The 19961-nt window shown below is 54.0% G+C and overlaps 2 protein-coding genes across 9 annotated transcripts in view; one reads left to right on the top strand and one right to left on the bottom strand.

Annotated features, from left to right (window-relative positions):
- The first annotated feature begins 561 nt into the window (after window positions 1-561).
- On the top strand, window positions 562-12273 carry CXCR5 (C-X-C motif chemokine receptor 5). The gene is made up of 2 exons (XM_019716300.3): window positions 562-739; window positions 9514-12273. The coding sequence occupies exons 1-2, from the start codon at window positions 683-685 to the stop codon at window positions 10573-10575; spliced, it is 1119 nt and encodes a 372-aa protein (XP_019571859.2). The 5' UTR covers window positions 562-682; the 3' UTR covers window positions 10576-12273.
- The window catches only part of BCL9L (BCL9 like), a 28843-nt gene continuing 21027 nt past the window's right edge, over window positions 12146-19961 (bottom strand). For 7 of the 8 annotated variants that reach the window (XM_019716294.3, XM_019716293.3, XM_019716296.3 and 4 more), the window contains 5 exons: window positions 19362-19572; window positions 19016-19100; window positions 16621-18913; window positions 15899-16180; window positions 12146-15463 (listed from right to left, as the gene is read on the bottom strand). In XM_019716294.3, coding sequence (XP_019571853.1) covers window positions 14370-15463; window positions 15899-16180; window positions 16621-18913; window positions 19016-19100; window positions 19362-19572 — 3965 coding nt within the window. In that variant the 3' untranslated portion in view covers window positions 12146-14369. The remainder of the gene's footprint in view (window positions 15464-15898; window positions 16181-16620; window positions 18914-19015; window positions 19101-19361; window positions 19573-19961) is intronic. The other variant, XM_088791422.1, reaches the window with a different exon arrangement.

Genomic DNA, 19961 nt, shown 5'->3' with positions numbered 1-19961 from the left:
TCATTTTTGTCTTCCAGTAATGTTCTAGTGTTGTTCCCTTTGAAAATATCTAACCTATTTCTTCTGAACTTGAGCTAAAAAGGGAAGGGGTTTTGCCGCAGCCAGGGCAAAAGGATGGTAGTAAGTAGTGTCCCAGTTTGCCTGGGACTGATGGGTTTCCCGGGAGAAGGGACCTCTGGTCCTAGGCAAAATGAATGATTGGTCACCCTACTGGAGAGAAAGATGAAGGTTTGGAGATGGCTTGGAGGAATGGTCCTGGAAGGTGTCTCCTTCTGTTCCCTTTCTATGTGGAGTTTCCCTCATTAACCCCACTGACTGCTGTGGTTTTCATTATAAGGTACTACTCCCTTATTGGAAGGCTGATGGAGGAGAAGTGGAGGACAGGCTTTAAACCAGTCACAAGCCCCCAAAGAGACAACTATAGCCAGAAAAGAAGCTGAAATGCTTGACTAGCACTGAGGCTATGGGGATTTTCCCTTTTTCTTCAAAAAAACAGAAAAGACCCAGTGGAAAAAAAAAAGTGATGAGTTGTGAGGCAGGCAGCGAGTCCTACGCAGCCCCAGGAGACAGCGCACAGCTCATTTGTTTAAATTTGCAGCTGACGGCTGCCACCTCTCTATAGGTACCAGGCGAGTCTCTAAACATCAGACAGTGAGTGACCTGGGGACACACAGCTACAGCTATGAACTACCCCTTAGCCCTGGACATGGACTTCATAAACGACAACCTGCGGGACCTGGTAAGTAGGGACATAGCGCATGATCACCCAGGATACTTGGTGATACTTGAAATGCTGAATATCTTGTGCCCAGGGCCCGAGGAAGAGGGAATAGTTGTGGAGTACCCTCCCAGTCTGGATCGGCAGAATCCAGACAGACCCATTGGCACCTGTCTTTTAAGATTTTATTTCCCATTCCATGGAGGAAACAGATAAACAGAACTGCTGCCTTAAATAGACATCCTTTAGAGGGGATTGGAAGTACGGGTTCAGGTCCTACATCCTCCCTGACTTGATATGTGACCTGAAACCAGTCACTTAGCCTCTACATTCTCTCCTTATCTCTTAGGACTGGAATAAGGGGCTACACGGGAAAGTACTTTGGAGTATTTCTTAATGTCAGGAGGCTGTCATTACTAGTCGACCCATCAATGTATATTTATTCATCTCTTGCTCTAACATATCATCGGGACACTGTACTCTGTGTTCGATGGAGAAGTTGAGGAACGGGTCTTGGCCCTCAAATTTGGCTCATGGTCTAGCCAAGAAGAAAAAAAATCACTCACCAGAAGCCAATAGACAATGATTATATGCTAAACTGAGAAAGTGTGAGACCAAGTGATCAGCATGGGAGGGGACCCCAGTAGGCCAGAGTCAGGGGGCAAGGGATCCCAAGTTGGTGAGTGAACTCTGTGTTAAACCTAAGGATGTATTAGAACATGTTGTAGACTCCCTCAAAGGCCTGGAATTTCTAAAGAAAAGGTATTCTTGGGTGGGCTTAGAAAATGGTCCCCAGCATCACTCTGCCCCCCACCCAAGTCTCTCCCATGAAGTAGAGTGGTTCAGTTGGTTCAGTTGTCACTGGGCTCCCAAAGGATGTGTGTGGGGAGCAGCTCAACAAGGGCTCCTGTTTATAGGCAGCAGAGGACTGTTTTAAGGATATTCCAGAAACTTCTTTGTGGCCTTTTCTCCCTTTCTCCTGTGGCCAATGGTTCTTCTAGAGAAAGGACCAGTCTCTGAGATGCACTCTGGGCTGGATCATGAAGGATCCAAACCCTTCCTCTTGTAGCCACCAGATCACCTGACTTTAAACTCACCCTGAGATGTTCTCCGACCCCCTCCAGCTCCCCAGGCTGGAGTCTGTACTGTAACTGCAACAACTGTGTTCCCAGACTTGCCTGGAAAAGTCTGCCTCTCACTTTCCCAGATCTTAAGGCTTGGAAGAATAAGTAGAACATGGGGAGAAGAAGGTGAGGAGAAGGGCTAATTACCCAAAGTCTGACCTCTTATATCCAATCCCCAGATAAAAGCAGAGCCATAACCATCAATCTTATCAGACCTGCTGCATAATTTGTGAGGCCCAATGCAGAATGAAAATGCAGGGTGTCTTGTTTTAAAGTTATTAAGAATTTCATGATCGCAACAGCTGAGCACTAAACCAAGCGTGGGGCTCTTCCAAGTACAGGGCCCTGTGTGACTATGCAGGTTGAACGCCCATGAAGCTGGCCATGAGTCTAATAACAGTCTGGGTAATACCCCAGATCAAACTAAAACCCCCCTTCCCTGACAAGGCAATGTGCTCCCACCTTGGCCCCCACTCCTGGCCCCTGGGCTTGCCTGTTTAGGATATTGGGTGTCTTCTTCTGCCAGCAGCTTCAAGCTGACCACGAGCCCTGACCCAGTTGGATACCATAGTAACCTACCCCAGACCTGGCTGGTCCTGGCTTCTGAGAAACCTCAAGAGTTTCCCCTAACTGCACGTCTCACTCCACTGCGTGACCTACTAGAGACAGGTGTGGCTGGGGGAAGGGAGACAGTAGGGTATGTCCCATATATCAAAGAAAACCTACAGCCCAGGGAGAGAGACCTGGTGACTTTCTTCAAGTCATATCTCAACTGAGTGGTCTTAGACCAGGCGTCCCACTGGGCCGGAACTCTCTCAGTCAGGGTCTATCCTGGAGTCCAAGAGTCCTGTGACCATCTGGGCTCTGGAGCTCTTCTTCTACCAGCTCTCAGTGCCTCGTCCCACCTTTACTTACCTCCTGTACACTCTCTACCTAAGTTTGTTGCCCCTCACAAGCACAGACCCTTTCCTTCCCCCTCCAGCCACTCACAGCAGGGCCTTGCGCAGTTTTGATGTTCTCCCTGACAGGGCCTGGGCTGGAGTGGCAGAGCAGCAGAAGCATCTTGCAAGTAGTGTTTCTCAGCATGTAGTGACTGATTTGTGGTGCATTAAAGGTCTTAGCTCCCCATTTCTCTCTGCAGTTAATCTAGCTTCTCTTCTTTTTGCTTCCTATTCCCCTCCCTGTCCTTGTACAAAGCACGAATTTGTTCACTTTCCTGGAACACTGGGTTCTATACTCTAGTGTTGGGTGAAGAACTGGGGGCTCTTGGCCATAAGTCAAAAGTTAGTCATCCTGTTTTTGCTTTCTCCTCTTGAATTCTAAAACCAATTCTAGCTGCTCAAAATGTCCACTTTCTTAAGGTATACTACAATTCCCATGAGTGAAGGATCCAAACAGAAAAACAACTAGATGACTAAGTATAAGAAACAAGGAGCCAGGTCCCTGGGGTGTGCATGCCAGGGACCCATCCTGCTGAGAATACATATGTAGGCAGACCTAGAAAAGCCTCTGTCCATAGGAACCTTGATATGAGAGCGTGGAGCCTCCTTTTGACAGAACCAGGGGCTGGGGCACCTACGGGGAGGGGCCAGTCATAAACTCCAGCCCCACACTGCATACCAGCCAAGAGAGGAAGTTGCTATAAAGGGTCCTGCTCCAGGGCCTGGTTTCCCCTGATCCCTCGCTAGTCGTGGCCTCCATAAGTTATGACTTCAGTGTGATAAGAGAATCACAGGCTACAAAGCCAATCCACATGTATCATCTTATTTCATCAAGCTGGTGTGAAAAAGAGGAACCAAAACCAGCCCAGGCACTTCTGGGCTTTATCTTGGGGGAGGGTAGGATGCCCCCCAACCAGGCCAAAAGTCCCAGAAGAACCCTGGTGGAGTAGGCACCACCTGGATGTGATTGGAGGGATCAGAGATGAGGAACATACCCAGGACCAGCCTGGGGAGGGGCCGGCATTGGGGCAAATCTGGGCTCAGGTGCACCATAGTCTCCATCAGGAACTCTTGCCTTCCTTGAGGACACAGACTGGCTGGTCCACTCTGGCACAATGGCATAAAAAGTGGCCATGGATTTGACACTGAGAATCAGAACACAAGAATGAACATTCTTTCAGAAACCATGGGACAAAATATCTCAATCAGCAGTTACCCAAATGATGGTTTCAAGAGATTGCTGTACACACCTAGGAGACATCTACCTGTCCTTCAGACTGTGTGACTCTGTCTCCACAGTGCAAATTGATTTGGAGTGCCAAGGAGTACCCCCTTAATTTTAAATGCTCAGTGCAGAGATTGGGGTAGTTTAAAGTCTCCTCCCAGAACCACATCCAAAGTAGTACCATATTTCTAATGGGTAGAGATGGAAGAGGAGCTTGGCACACTCCCTCCTGAAGGGAAGGGGCAGGGAAAAGGGGAAATTTGACAAATGGCAAACCAGAGTCTCAGATGGTCTTTTGGGAGTGTGGTCCTCCAAAGGAAGAGTGGGCTAAGGGGTACAGAATTCTACCCTCACCCTTAGCCCAGTCTCATTCCTCCAGAACCCTGCACCCCGTAAGCCACTGAAGGGCAGAATGAGAGAGATGCCCAAGCTGGTCCAACTCACAGCTCTTGAGCCTTGGCTGGGAATATCCAGACAGGGGCATAAAAGGAGCTGGAGCCCTTATGTGCTCCCTGTGGCCGGAGAGATGATCTGCATGTGTGCGCAGATGCCTCTTGCAGCCGGTACGACTCAGGTTCCGGGAGCCTTGGGCTTCAGCCTGGATGAGCCATGCACGCAGCAGCCCTGCCTCTCTCCTCAGGGATGAGTAGCAAAGTCAGGCTAGGGCATTCACTGGCTGCAGAACAGACAGGTGAAAGAAGTAACTGGCTCCCACCCAGGTGCTGAGCTACCTGAAGATCATGTTGAGAACCAGCTCAGCCCTAGGCAGGGCAGGATAGCCAGAGAACCTGAGCATCTGGGATCTGAGAGGGAGGGGAATTTGAGAGCATGGCCCACCCTCCTTTCTGGGGTAGGACTCCCTTCCCACACACTGGGGCTTAAACATTCCTCTTCCTCCCAAGGACCCCAACCCATTGTTGGACAGTTCTGCCTGTTACAAGGTTCTTTCTCCTCTGACTGAAACACCCACAACCCTAACCTCTGCCCATTTCTTCTGGTCTACCCTCCAGAACCATACACAATAAGCCCAGCCATCCCTGTTGCCTATGGGGGCTCTTGCCAATCCTTAAAGAAGACAGTTTTCCAGGACTCAAATCTTCTCTTCCCCAGACTCTACACCTCAGTACCTGGAAACGTCCTATCAGGCTGGAATTTCCAGGCCCCTCAGCAAACTGGTCACCCTTGTCCAGACCAAACAAACTGGGTTGGTGCCAGATGCCCCCCTATGGGCTCTGTTCACCTAGAGTGAGATAACAGTAGCACATCTGGTAGCCACATGACCCCGTTGACTCATCTTAAGCTTGCAGTCAAAAAACTGTCAGGTCTTTTTCTCATCAACTGTCTGTCGTCAAGCCAGATCTTCCCTAACTTGTCCCTGGACAGTTGACGCTTTAAACCTGAGTCTACCTCTCTATATTTTCCCCTATCAGTTCCAACTGGCCAGTTTGAGCTCATAATTCCAGATTGCAGAGAACTCTGCATTATCCAAAAGTGTCCTCCAGCCATGTCATCCAAGACAGGGCAGAGAGTGTAAGAGGAGAGGGTCCAGGACAGAAAACCCCTGCCCCACCTTGCTGACACATAATCCCCGTCAGCAAATGTTTGCTGAGCTTCACACTGGCCAGTGCAGGGCAGTGAGGCCGTCTTATTATTTGGAATCAAATGAGGCTTGGAGACATTAATTATACATGGAGGGGCCTGGGTCTTACAGTGGCTCCTGAGGAAAGAAAGAAGGGAAGGGCAGAGGGAGGATTGGAAGGACGGAGAACAGTAACATTTGTAATCCCACCACACCTGCACTTCCATCTCTTCCCCCCATCCTCCCTTCTCCTGGCCCCTCAAAACCAGGACAGACTGTTTTCTGCCCCATCGCAGTGCTCACAGCCATTCTCCACCTACATTCCCGGATCTGCACTCAGCTTCATCCTGGTCGTCATGTTTTCTTGCCTTCTTTGCCGCACGGGTCCTTGGCCTCTGTGTAGGCTGTGGTCTGCTGGTACCTGCCTGTACCACACATTATCATGGCCTCAACTGGGCATGTCTGTGTCTATACAGAGTACATGCTGCTGTCAGAGTGTGCGTGTGCGTGAGCACACAGCTTTCCGTTACCGTTCAGTCACACTACCCGCATTGTGTTCCCTCTGGACATGAATCTTGGAGAGCGCCCTTCTGTACCCCACTCCTTATGGTATTCAGAACTCCTGATTCTTCACCTCCCACCAGGCCACAGCCAGGCTTGCTTGGTTTGGAGAAGGGTAGGGGTGCCTGATCCACTGGGTATGGGAAGTGGCTTTAACACGTGCCACTCCCAAGCCCCCAAAATGTCTGTTTGACACCTCCTGCTGAGATGTACTGCCAACTCCCAGCACCCCTCAAAACAGCTTTCTCTCTTCTTCCCCTCTCTGCACTTTGCCAAACAAATACCTCTTGACAAGGAGGAAGAGACAGCACCCCCCCTCCTAACCCTCCTCTAAACCTGGGTTTTCAGGAGATGAGGGCTCCGGTCCTGGGGACACATCCAACTGTACTGACTTTAAATGAGAAATAAACCAATCAACCTGGATGCTTTAGAGAGTAAGGACTTGAGTGTTTCTCATTAAGGGCCTCTGGCCAGACAGGCTAAGCCCTCCTGGCACAGCCAGGTTCCCACCACTGCCAGGGTGGTGGAGCCCAGCCCCACTGACTACCCCAAGCCCTGCATCTCTCCTCCCTCTGAATTGCTTTGTTCTGCATGAAGACTGCTCATCTCACTGTTTTCCCCTTTAACTCCTGCTGAATTCCAGTATGAGTCACACGGTTATACTCAGTGACGATAATGTAAATAGCTCCCAATACAGAGAGAGAACCCAAAATAGGTGCTAAGCTATCAAGGGCATTGGGAGGGACTGAAGAAGGGTAAAAAGAGTGTCTGAGTGTCCACTGAGGCACAAAGAGAGACTTGCCTAAAGTCCTAGACTACAAGGGCCCCTGCCTGGCCTTCTCTGGGAAACTGCTCTCAGAGCAAACCAGCACACATCTGTTGCCTGTCCCTTGTGTGTTAAACACATGGCATTGAAGGAGGACGCAGAAGGCCTGCCTCCAGGAACTTGCCATCTAGTGAGGAAATAGACATCCCAACTCTGAGTGCTGTAATAAAGGCACACGTAATGCAAAAAGAGAGAATGTGATTCCAAGTAGAAGAGCTAGGAAGTATGTAGGAGGATGTTACTGAGTGGGGCCTTGAAGGAAGCATAGGAATTAGGTAAGCAATTTTAGGAAAGACTACTCTGCAAAAGGAAGAGTTTGAGCAAAGCTTTTGAGACCAGAATGTGCTGGGGTGACAGGGGTGGGCGGCCAGTAGAATGATGAGCCTGAAAGACAGGGTACCTAAAGCCATGAAGCAGAAGATGACGTTTGAAAGGTCAGAGGAATATACATTTTGTAGAGATTTAAAGGCACTTTGGGGGCATTTAGACCTCACCTGGCAAGTCCAGGGTTTTCAAAACAAAGTAGAATCATTTTCTCAAGCAAAAGCTTTTGTGTGAAATACCATGTAAGACAAGAATAGAGATGAATAGGTTTAAAGGCAAAGATGGGAGACTGGAGCCTGTGTCGCCCTCTCCTGCCCCAGCCCCAGTGAAAGAAGTCCATGGAATCATGCTGCAATATTGCTACAAAACTTAGCAATGTGGGTTAAACATCTTTCCCTAAGAAAACATGTAGATGAACCGCACTTCTTTCTGAGCACTGCCTTGTATTCTATCTTGTGAGTGCATTGAAGTTGGCTCACGCCAGGCTTCTATTGATGAGCTTTCTCACAAATGCGACTTTTTCTTATAATTGGCTTTGCTATTCAATGTGAAATTGGAAAAAAAAAAGACACATTAAGACAGAAGAAAAGGAAAACCATTGTTTGGAGGTAAATCGGGAACCAATAAAGGACTTTATGCAGGACACCAATATGATGGATTTGTGGGTTGGAAAACTCATCTGTCCTCTGCATAGGAGATGGACAAGAGTGGAGACCCACAGAGAGATGGTAGTCTCGAGCATTAGGGTAAAGAAGGGCTGGACTGAGGTGATGGCAGAGGGATGCTGGGGTGGAGGGTTGGCAGATGTCTCTACCATTGTACTAATGTGTCCCATCACCCCCTTTACACGCCCCAGGGACCAGAAGGAAAAACCAAGTTGGGGAATGGGTCTGTCTGCCACTGACAGTGAGTGTATGGACCCACAGCTGAGGGTCCTGGGTGCCAGTGCAACCACCCCTGCTTGTGTGGGACCCTCACTGTCATGGAAGGAGGGAAGCATGAGATGACCCAGAGCCATGGTCCAGAGTACCCTCTCCCATCCTTTTCCTCCCTGGGCTCATGGGTTATAGAAATGTCTTTTTGAACCCACATTAGTTGGTTATAATTGGTTTTGAGATGCTGTGGGGAGGGGTCTGGTTAGGGAGGGGTCTGGTTAGGGAGGGGTCTGGTTAGGGAGGGGTCTGGTTAGGGAGGGGTCTGGTTAGGGAGGGGTGGGAAGAACAGAGCTGGGAAGTGAGGAAGAGCAGGTGCAGGGGAACAGCTGTGAGTGAAAGGTATGAAAACATGCACCATGTCTTCCTTTGTGGTTAGCTGGGTAAACAACCTGAGTGCTGGGGGGAGGAGGGAGAGGGAGAGAAGGGCGTTTCCGGAGGCAGGGTGGGCACATCCCCTTCACTTGGAACAGGCTCCCTCCCTCCCCACTGTGTCTTCTTTCTGCCTCTCTCTTCTGTCTCTGGGCTTTCTGCTTCTGAAGCTCTTCTTGCTGTCAGCAGAGAAGGGAGAAGAGCAGCGACTGTGCTAGTGACGGGCAGGCACTGCTGCCTAGTGGTGGAAGGATTCGCTCTGGCGTGAGATCAAGTGCGTTCAAATAGACCTGATCTTTAGCGAGACACATTGGTATAAATAGGGATATTACATACCTTGAGCCTGTTGTGCGGGTGAAATGAAACAGGAGGCTATTACTACAATTTCATTTATAATGAAGACAGACAGGAATAGGGGGACAAATAAAGAGGAAGCCAACAGGACACATCAGCACCCACCCCATCAGCGGGATCCTAGGTTTTAGTATCCACTGTTCTGTTTAGAATTGGAACAGATGTCTCCTTGTCGCAACTAGAGCCGTTCCCAAACTGAGGTCCTGGGTCCAGCCCCTGAGCCAACAGCTTTCCATACCTGAGGACATATAAACACAGACTAACTTACAGGTGCACAGCTATTCAGAGTTTGTGAAGCATGTCCACACCATATATCTTCTTCTATCTTCATCACTTTCTTGTGAGGAATTAGTCCCTTTTAGATGAAAATTGAAGTTGGAAAAGGCAAAGTGATTTGGGAATTGGGATTTGGTCAGTGAGACATATAGGGAGTACAGGGACAAAATCAATTAGCCTGAGGGACAGGAAAAATCTACAAGGGAATCAGGGTCCCTCCTGGAGAAGAAAGATGAGTCCTCAGTTCTCTGACCTCCTGTCTTTTTGCCTTGCATTACAAGGAATTTGGTAACTACAGTGACAGCACAGAGACGTCCCCAGTGGAAAATCACATCTGCTCTACAGTCGAAGGCCCCCTCCTCACCTCCTTCAAGGCCGTGTTCATGCCCGTGGCCTATGGCTTCATCTTCCTCCTCGGTATGATGGGCAACATCCTGGTGCTGGTGATCCTGGAGCGGCACCGGCAGACGCGCAGCTCCACGGAGACCTTCCTGTTCCACCTGGCGGTGGCTGACCTCCTATTGGTCTTCATCCTGCCCTTTGCTGTGGCTGAGGGCTCTGTGGGCTGGGTCCTGGGCACCTTTCTCTGCAAAACTGTGATTACTCTGCACAAGATCAACTTCTACTGCAGTAGCCTACTCCTGGCCTGCATCGCTGTGGACCGCTACCTGGCCATAGTCCACGCCGTCCACGCCTACCGACACCGTCGCCTGCTCTCCATCCACATTACCTGTGCGGTCATCTGGCTGGCAGGCTTCTTCTTCGCCTTGCCAGAGGTCCTCTTCGCCAAAGTCAGCCAACCCCATCACAATGCCTCTCTGCCACGCTGCACCTTTTCCCAAGAAAACCAAGCCGAAACCAATGCCTGGTTTGCCTCCCGCTTCCTCTACCATTTTGGAGGGTTCCTGCTGCCAATGCTGGTGATGGGCTGCTGCTATGTAGGGGTGGTACACAGGCTGTGCCAGGCCCAGAGGCGCCCTCAGCGGCAGAAGGCAGTGAGGGTGGCCATCCTGGTGACAAGTGTCTTCTTTCTCTGCTGGTCACCCTACCACATCGTCATTTTCCTGGACACACTGTCGAGGCTGCAAGCCATTGGCAATAGCTGTGAGCTGAACAGCTATCTCTCTGTGGCCATCACCCTGAGTGAATTCCTGGGCCTTGCCCACTGCTGCCTCAATCCCATGCTCTACACTTTCGCTGGAGTGAAGTTCCGTAGTGACCTATCACGGATTCTGACCAAGTTGGGCTGTGCTGGACCTGCTTCCCTTTGCCAGTTCTTCCCTAGTTGGCGCAAGAACAGTCTCTCTGAGTCAGAGAATGCCACTTCCCTCACCACCTTCTAGGTCCCAGCCTTCCTTTGTTTCTGCCTTCCTTGGGGGATACACTGATGTTGGAATCCCTTCCAATAGGAGCTGGGATCCTAAGAGCTCACTGTGGCTCATGTCCTCAAATGGGACAGCAAGATGAACCAACCTCTCTCCGGGACATCCCTGCCAGCTCTTCTCCTCCCAACCTCAGGGCTAGGCTAGAGTCCAGGGAGGGGAAAGCAGCCCAAAGGAAAGCAAATGATACCTGTGCCCATCGGCATCACCTTGGGCTGATAGGACCACACTTTCTCTCATCTTAACCATCCAAAGCTCAAGAAACTATTTCTGTCCTTGCCAATATGGAAAGTCATTCCCCTCCCAGAACTCACACTCCATTATCTTATGGGCCACTGTCTTCCACAACTACCCACCTCTCCTCCCACCCCACCTCTCCTCCTACCCCACCTGCCAAAAAAGCTAGAAGCTGAACACCAGGGGATGGATGGAGATAAAGGCTGAAGAAAGGCCCGCTGGCAGCAGAGAATTGCCTTAACAGGTTTCAATCCTTAACAAACACAGAGATTCTGCCAGGCCACCACCCTGCAGCGTCTTGACCAAGCAGGAAGCTCAGACTGACCCAGTCCAGGTAGCTGCCCCTGATTCTGAACCAAATGGTGCTGGGCCAGCTCTGTGTCATGGGGCCCTGGAAGGTCTGCAGACTGAGGGTGGACTCCATGCACCCTCAGAGACCAGCCAGTGTCCTAGGGAAAAACTAAGGCTGAGCAAGAAGAGAGGAACTCAACCAGGGAAATAAAAGAGGAGGTATAAGTACAAACCAAAGCCAGCCATCTTCTCTGCCCAGAGTGGAGAGCTCCCAGGGCTGGCCAGGGGTGGCTGGATCCAGGACCCTGGTGGTTCTGGGCACTGATGGGTTAGGAGGCAGACTTGTTCTTCCCTGTCCCCTCCCCATAAGCTACACAGCCAGGGGAAACTCCTCAGGCAGCAGAGGGGTCCCAATCACAACAGAGGAAGCACTTAGCTAAGAGTCAGAACAAATATGTAGACCCCCTAAGGAGCAAGACAGAAAGAGGCCTCTGGGGACCATCTCATCCAGCCCCTGCCTGGAGGCGAAGCCCAGGGCACACTGTCTCTCTGGGCCTCAACAAGAGCTACCTGCAGCATCCCCTTAGGCTGGACAGTGTGAGAAGCAGGCCTGGGCAGGGAAGTCCCCAGGCCTCAGGAAGCGGAGCCCTGCCCTAGAGAGGATACTACTCGGATGGAACCAGGGGAAGCTGCTCCACGCTAGCTCCCCACCCGCCCACCAGCCAGCCTGCCCTGGGGGGAGGTTCTCCCTCCCTCTGCCCAGACTGTGGTCTGGCTGGAGTGGAACAGCAGGGACCCCTGCACTTGTTGAGGGCAAGTCTGGGTTGCCCACTGCCACGCAAGCCAATCAGCCAATCTCCCTATGAGGCTCCCATGAGGGAAGTCAGAGCTGTTGACCCAGGGCGCTGTCTTCACAGAACCTTGGGGTCCCCCTTTTTTCTCCTAGCGTCCAACAAGAAGCTGGGCAGTGGAGGAGCCAGAGACAGAAGCAAAAGGCAAAAGGTTGGATTTTTAATTTTCTTTTTAATAAAAAGGCACCTATAAAACAGGTCAATACAGTACAGGCAGCACAGAGACCCCCGGAACAAGCCTAAAAATTGTTTCAAAATAAAAACCAAGAGGATGTCTTCACATATTGTATTTATATATTTATATATGTATATTTATATAATGGTACAAAATGGCTGGGATATGGCCATGGATGGAGGGAAGTAGGCTGGCCTGTGTGGTTCACCTTGAAAAGCTAATCTGATGGGGCAAGTAGAAGAGGAGAATGGGGAGAGCACTGGGCCCTTTGCAGTCTGACCCCTCTCCCCTCCAGGCAGGAATCAGTTTGGGGAGTCTTGGGTCAAGGATGGGGGCTCACGGGCCCAGGGCCCAGGTTGAGGCAGGGCTGGCAAAGCGCCTGGCTGAAGCGTAGGTGGCCCCTCGACACAGAGGCCTGGGCTCTGGCCCCTGGGAAGTGCTGGGGAAGGCAGGAGCCTGTAGCCAGCCCGAGGAAGCGCTTGACCTGGCTGACGGTGGACTGAGGACAGCACCAGACTGGGAGAAGTGAGGGCAAATTCCTTTTGTGTCACAGCTGCCAATGCGAAACTAGGCCTTACAGGTCAGGAAGGCTGGAGATGAGGGCCATGGCAGAAGACACCTTGTCTAGAAATGGCCCCTGGCCCTGGGGACACGGTAGAAATAGGCCTCAGCCAGGGAACTGCCTTGCCACCTCACAAGGCAGGAAAGGAAGTGAGAAAAGGAGAAGTGTTTTACTCCTGGGGCCAAGAGGGGCAAAACACCCAGTCATGTATGGCTTCAGCTCTGACCAGAGGTGGGTGGGGAGGTCTTTGGGACCGAGGGGAAGGCAGTGACTGTGCCTGGGTGGGCACAGAGCCCCAAGCCCTGGGCAGAGGGGTCTTGCCGCTGAATGGGCAAAAGAGAAAAAGCAGAATGCTCCCCTACTCCCTGTCCAACACTTTTTCTCTAATCCATCCTCAGGGAACAGAGGCTGGAGGAAGGCAGGCTGGGCCAAACCCTTTTCTTTCCTCCTTTGGGGACAGAAGTAGGTGACAGCCTCTGAAGAGTCAGGGAGGGCCCTGGCATTTACCTGGCCCAGGGCTACTGCAGCTGGCACAATACTATCTGGGCAACCACGCCCCTCCTCCAAGGCTCCACTCAAGGCCACACAGTCTCCACCTTTCTCTTTTCCTTCATCCCAGGCTGGGAACCAAGGACTTCAAGTTCTGGCTAAGATGTAGCAGCAGAGGACACCAGACATCCATAACCTGGAAGCCAGGAGCCCATGTCACTGTGTGGGGCAAACATGGATGCACGAACACAGGTTCTCCTGGATGACTCAGCAGCAGTCAGGCTGCCACCCTGGGGTGGGTCTCAGCCTGCCAGGGCTCACCAGGTGGAATCCTAGGTGGTCTGACCTCAGTTTAGGTGGGCGTAACTATGTCATTTCACCATTTGGGGAGAGGACAGGAATGGTATCCTTTATGGACACAGAGACACTACAAACAGTGGATAGGTGTGTCAGACTGCACGTCCCTGGGTCCAGGGGAATGGAAGGGGCAATGATTTGAAGGGGGGAAGGGTTTCTTTTATCCTTTTTGTTGTTGTGTGACTTCTATCAAAACACAGAAATACAGCACACACACAAACGGGCACAAAAGTGCAGCGCTCTATTTACAGCTACGGCTGGCTCCTGCCCACCTGGCCAGCTGCCTGCAGGGAGAGGTGGGAAAGGGGACCAGCCACATCAGCAGGGAGAGGAAAAGAGGCAGGAAGACCGAACTGGGTGGGAGCAGAGAAACCAAGAGGAAGAGAGTGAAGCTGGAGCAACGAAGATAGCAGCAGAAAGAGATAGAGAGGGGACACTTCACCTCTCCTCTCCCCCCCAGGGATTTGATAAAGGACTCCTACAGCATAGCTGAACAAGGGTGGGTAGAGACAGAGAGAAAACAGGCTCCACAGAACTTGAGAGAAGTGGGGAAGGGGAAGCCCTGGTGGCCAAAATGGAACAAACCCCAATCCGATGTCCCCCACCCCACTCTGCCACTCCCCACTGCCAGCATATCTGGTTTGCACAAATGCCACTCCTCACATGAGCCCCCTCCCATCCCCTCCACCAGACCCTTTGACCCAGGCCATCCCAACACTGGAGGGGAAGAAACTTTTTTCAGGTTATCATATTTGCAATATTGCCCCAGCTCCAGCCCCCTCAACAGGGAGTGCTAGAAGGGCAGGTTGGCCATGCTGCCCGGTGCAGGGAGGTAGCCCATCTGGCTGTCCAGAGATACACTGCGCTGCCGCAGGGGGTGGGACACCATGAGGTTCTGCTGGGGTGGAGGGCCCATGAGGGGACCCTGCGGAGAAAGCATGTGGGGGGGCTGGCTGTAGACCTCACCCCCCACACCCCGTTGCTTCATCAGCATGAAATTCTGCTGGGTCATGAGGCCTTGTGGAGGGGACATGACCCCCTGATGCAGGCCGTGGGGCACCATGCCCTGCTGTGGGGGCACACCTGTCCTGCCCAGCAAGGACATCTGTCCGGGGTGGCACATGGACATGTTGAGCCCCCGCTGGATGCCCTGCTGGCCTGGAAGGTTGGAGGGCCGTGAGGGGGTCTGTTCCGCCATCATGTTCTGCAGGTTCATGAGATGCAGATTGGGGGGCTGGGCTTTGGGGGGCTGGTTCTCACTCTTGGGGAAGTACTGGAGGGTGCTGCTTGGCTTCTCAGAGGGGATGATCCTTGACAAGTCGAACTCAGGGATCCCCGTCGGGGTGGGCCGGATCACCTCACTCAGCTCAGGGTCGTTCAGCACTGATGCCACCCCCGGAAGCACACCTGGTGGGTATGCGTCGCCCATACGCCCAGCCATGCCTTTGCCCATCAGGTGCTGCTGTGGGGGCATGGGGCCGGGCGGCTGGCTGGGTAGGTCCTCTGGGGGCAGGGGCATGCCTGAAGGGTAGTGCGGCTGCAGGCCAGGCCCCCCACCCCCGCCCCCACTGGGGGCCATGGCACCATGGGGCTGCTGCAGCCGAGGGGGGAAGGGCATCATCTGGGATGAGCTAGGCACAGCGCCACAGGGGGCATTCAGGGAGTCTGGGCCCCCTGGAGCCATCATCATGGAGTTTTGAGGGGGTCCTCCTGTCCCCTGAGCATTAGGGTGTAGTGGAATGTTGGAACCCAGAGGGGTGGGGGAGGGCAACATGGTAGGTGGAGGCTCATGGGACAGGGGCTGTTGGCCTGGCAGGTTCATGCCCATGGGGCTCTGGGAAGCAGCTGAGTTCAGGTGCATCTGGTTGGGCTGGTTATTGCTGATCCCTATAGGGAAAGAGAAAAGGGGGTGAGGAACTATGTGCACCCAGCTGGGGGAGAGTGCTGAACTCAGTCCTCCCCCACACCCCAGTCAGACTGGTGCCAGGGGTGAGGACTTTCAACATTGGCCTGCCCTGGCTGGGCGGGAAGGGACTTGAGGCATTTAGGTTAAAAGCCAAGAGACCCAGGTTCTGGCCCAGTTTGCCATGGACTCACCATTGGATGCTGTAAAGACCACTCAAGTGCTCTGGGCTTGGTTTCACTAAATGACTACTCGAGTGGGAACTGTGTCCCAGGACATCACACCCCCACTCCCAGGGCCCTCTGAAAGCACATAAAAGCCAGCGTGACCACAGGGGCCATTGCTGGCCATGCCCACTCTCCCCACCCCCAGTGCCGACATCAGCTCTTCTCCCTGTGGCCCCCTTCCTGTTCCCGCACCTGGCCCGGAGCCCTGCGGAGGTGGTGGCGGGGGTAGCAGGGGCCGGTCGGGCAGCAGCTCGTCATCTGAGGTGGCGATGGTCTTGATGGCATTGTGGTAGAGCGGGGTGGAGCTGGGCATGGCATACTTAGACATCTGGGACATCATCAATGACAGAGGGTTCTGGGAAGGCGTGGGGTCTGGGGAGGAAGTGAATGGCAGGCTGGGGTTCATGAGGCCGCTGGGAGGGTTGGCGGGAGGCGCTGAGGAGCTGCTCCGGGGACCGCTAGGCGGGAGGGCACCTACAGAAGCGGGGAGATAGAAAGACCAGGGGGTGACTGGGGAGGGGAAATGAATCTGGCTGTTCACATTGGGGGTTCAGGAGAGGTCAGCTCCCAAATCTCCACCTGCCTCCTCCAGGCACACCTACCTCTATTCAGATGTCTCACTGAACACAGACCTGCCCCCTGCCCCCCATTATCACTACAGTTCATTTTTCTTCAGTTTCTGCAGCCTCAGGGCCCTGGGCAGTGGGGAAGATCCCTCAAAATGCCTGGGAGAGTAACATGTGCTCCTGTGAAAGCCCATACACAGCTGCTAACATCTGCCCCCAAGCAGAGCCATCCACCTCTAGGCCCCAGTAGATGCCTTAAATCACGCCCCTGCCCCAGCATGAACACACCACCTGAGAGACTCCCAGTTTCAGAGTCCAGTGCCCACTTGCCTGGCCCAGCTGACTCACCTTGCTCCATGTTGCCCAAGGTAGTAGAAGAATTCATGTTGAGAGGCGGCTGCTTGTTCTGGGGGACCCCAGGGCTGGGCATGGCTGTCTTGGGAGAGGCAACCCAGCCTGGAGAAGGCACCGCCATGGAGGGAGACTTGAGCCTGCTGGGAGAGCCAGTGGGCGAACGGACACTGAGAGAGGAGCTGAGGACCTGGGGTGACTTGAGAGGTCCTGATGGGTTGGCCGAAGGTAAGGGCACCATCTGTGAGGGAGTCTGGGGTGACTTCAGGTTGGCGGTGGGCGATGTGACCAGGGGTGAATGCACTTGGCTAAGGGTGGGCGACTTCAGGTGCCCCATGCCAGGTGAGGCCATCTGATTAATACTGATGGTGAGGTCCGAAGGCCGTCTGCCCAGCCCCCGATTTGGGGCTGAATGCACAGACCCGGGAGGATTGGATGCAGCGGGCAGAGGCATGTGACTGAGTCGAGTGGTGCCCACATTGCCTAAGGGCATTGAGCTCTGGTCAGGGCTGAACATGTCTTGGGTATTGCCCATGTCCTGGGGCAGGGCTTGGTAGGCTCCCTGGCCCCCCGAGAATCCCTGCTGGCCCTGGTTGGGAAACTGCGAAGGCATCAGCATCTTCTGCGGGCCGCCCATCATGCCACTGCTGTTCTGAGCCCGCACTCGGGCCATGTCCTCAGGACTGAGGCCCTGTGGCCCCATCATATCCCCAGGGCTCCGCATCTTCTGTGACATCAGCATCTGCTGCTGTGGGGTCATCTGCACATTCAGGTTCATGTTCATGTTCATGTTCACATTCATGTTCATGTTGAGGTTGCCTGGCCCCATGGGTGGGTCCACCTCCCTCAGCCCAGACTGCCCCATGGTGGGGCTCAGAAGGCCCCGGCCTCCGCCAAACTCCATGCCCATGGGAGTGCCTGCCAGGCCCTCGCCACCAGCCATCTGTCCGGGGAACATGGCTGGATCCATCTGCCGGTGCGCCTGCATCATCCGCTCCATCTCCACACCCTGCCCCATGCCACTGCCACCAGCCATGCCCAGGGGGCGCTGCATGCCCAGAGACCGCTTTTCCAGCAGCTGGTGCCGCAGCAGTTCCTCGCGAACCCGAGGGGTCATGAATCTTTCAGCTTCACTCTGCCCACCTGGGTAGGGCACAGCGTTCTGGGCAAAATTGCTGGGTCCCCCTATGGGGGGCAAGTCTTCGGTCCAGCCCATACCCGGCCTCACAGGCCTCTGCATGGCATTCACGGGCACCTCCATGGGCAGGCCTTGCATGCCCCCAAACCCAGGCACCCGTTGCATCTGGTTGCCTGGGAAACGGGGGCCGGGGAAAGGTGGTCCACCCCGGAGCTGCATGGGATCTTGGACATCCATGGGCCCCCGCAGCTGTGCACCCATTCCAGGTGGCCACTGATCCCCTGGCTTGCTGTGGTAGGGAGGTGGGGGCCCCCTCACCATCATGCCCCCCATGCCCATCATGTCCTGCAGAGGGCGGCCCCCATGCAGCCCAATCTGCTCCTCTTTCCGTCGTTTCTCCTCGTAGTACTCTTCCTGCAGCTTGCGCCAGGCCACCTGCTCAGGCGTCAGGCTATCCTGGCCCAGCCTCTGCATCATCATGTTCATCTGCTGCCCCATGTCCCCACCCGGGGGGTGCCCAGGCACTTCATGCTCCAGCGGGGGGCCCCCTAGGCTCTGTGTCTGCGAAATCATGGACTGTAAGGGCTCCTCATACTTCTTCAGCCCACTGGGAGGGGCCGTGGGTGGCTGCTGGGGGGCAGAAGGGGCTTGTGCTGGTGGTCCCCCCTCACCTGCTCCTCCCGGGGGTCCCTTGAGGAAGGGCTCAGTCTCCCCGCTGCGGAGCAACAGCCGCTCAATGTCTCGAAGTGTCTGGAGGGAACGCTCCCGATGCTCCAGCTGCTCCTTGGACAGGCCCTCTGAGCCCAACAGGCTCCGCTGCCCATTTCCTGTGGGGGCGGCCTCCCCTAGTAGGGCAGGGCCAGGGGCACTGCTGGGGTCTCCTCCAGGAGGCAGTGGGTTGTTGTTGGTAGCAGCTGTAGGGGTGTTAGGGTGGGTACCCCCAGTCCCACCACCCGTGCTGGCAGCTCCCACTGAGTTGGGTGTCAGGTCCTGACTGGTGTCCTCAGGAGGCCCCTCAGAAGGCAGAGCAGGAGGGACACTGCCAGGGGCTGGGGGTGGCGGTGGCGGCAGTGAAGGTGGCTGGGCCTGTGGGGTGCCTGCTGATGGTGTGCTCAGGGGTAGTGGTTCTGGGGTAGGCGGCACTTTGGGGGCCTGCAAGAGGATAAAGGCAGAGCATGAGATAGGTAAGGGGACGCCACCAGCCAATCTGGCTGTTCAGGGATATGCCACGCCAGGGCCAGGTACCACACTCACCTGGTCAAGCTTGGCCCGGGGCACATTCTGCTGGTGGTAGGCGAGGATGGAGTCGGCCCGACCCTGCAGCACCGCCTCTGCAGCCCTGAAGAGGGGTCAAGCACAAATAGCTCAGAGAGGTAGGCAGGAGTGAGCCCTTCCCCTCACCCTTACAAACAGGCTCCCATGTGCCTGGCATTCTGAGGGATAATTATAAATGTGATTCCATCTAACCACCACCTCCCTAGGAGGAAGGTGTCATACCCTCCACTTTACCAACCCAGGACCCCTGTAGGCACTCACTCAGGCCTCCAGGCTAAGGGGTGCTGGGTATATGGAGAGGATTGGTCTGCCCTGAAGCACTTACGTGTTGGCCAGGTGGGTGGTGAAGACATACACGAACTGTGAGGGAGTCTTTCCAGGAACACCCCCGCCCCCGCCCCCGGGGGCATCAGGCCGAAGGCCTGGCTGGGGTCCATGCGGAGGGCCTGGTGTACTGCTCTCACTGAGGGGGAGTTGGGCGGCTTGGCCAGGACCCAGCTGTGGGGCCGCCATGGCTGGATCTGCTACATTACAATCTGCACGAGAGAAGAGAAGGAAAGAGGGTAAGCAGCCCAGATTTAGAAGGAAGAACCAGCTGGCACCCTCATTGCCCCATACCAGAGATGTCCAGAGACAGAGGCTCACTGTTTTACAGCTGGTGCCCACAGGTCATTTGTTGCCACACTCTGGTGTTTTCACTAGAATGGGTCCCATACTTAACTTACCCTAGCCTAGTCTTTAACCAGGATGGAAATTGTGGGGACCATGTGGAGCAGAGAGAGAGGAAAAGTGTGACGCTTACAAACAGGCTCCCATGTGCCTGGGATTCTGATGGATAATTATGGATGTGATTCCATCTAACCACCACATCCCTAGGAAGAAGCTGTCATACTCTTTACTTTACCAGTGAGGAAACAGCCTCAGA

This window comes from Rhinolophus sinicus, chromosome 14 (assembly GCF_057876585.1).
Source record: "Rhinolophus sinicus isolate RSI-liver-muscle chromosome 14, RSI-T2T, whole genome shotgun sequence".
Taxonomy (NCBI): Eukaryota; Metazoa; Chordata; class Mammalia; order Chiroptera; family Rhinolophidae; genus Rhinolophus; species Rhinolophus sinicus.
The sequence above is the reverse complement of the archived record's forward strand: the minus strand, read 5'-3'. Positions and strand labels throughout refer to the sequence as shown.

Coding starts and splice junctions, on each gene's coding strand:
- CXCR5 (XM_019716300.3), top strand. CDS start 683: ATGAACTACCCCTTAGCCCTGGACATGGACTTCATAAACGACAACCTG. Junction 740..9,513: donor ACGACAACCTGCGGGACCTG/GTAAGTAGGGAC, acceptor TTGCATTACAAG/GAATTTGGTAACTACAGTGA.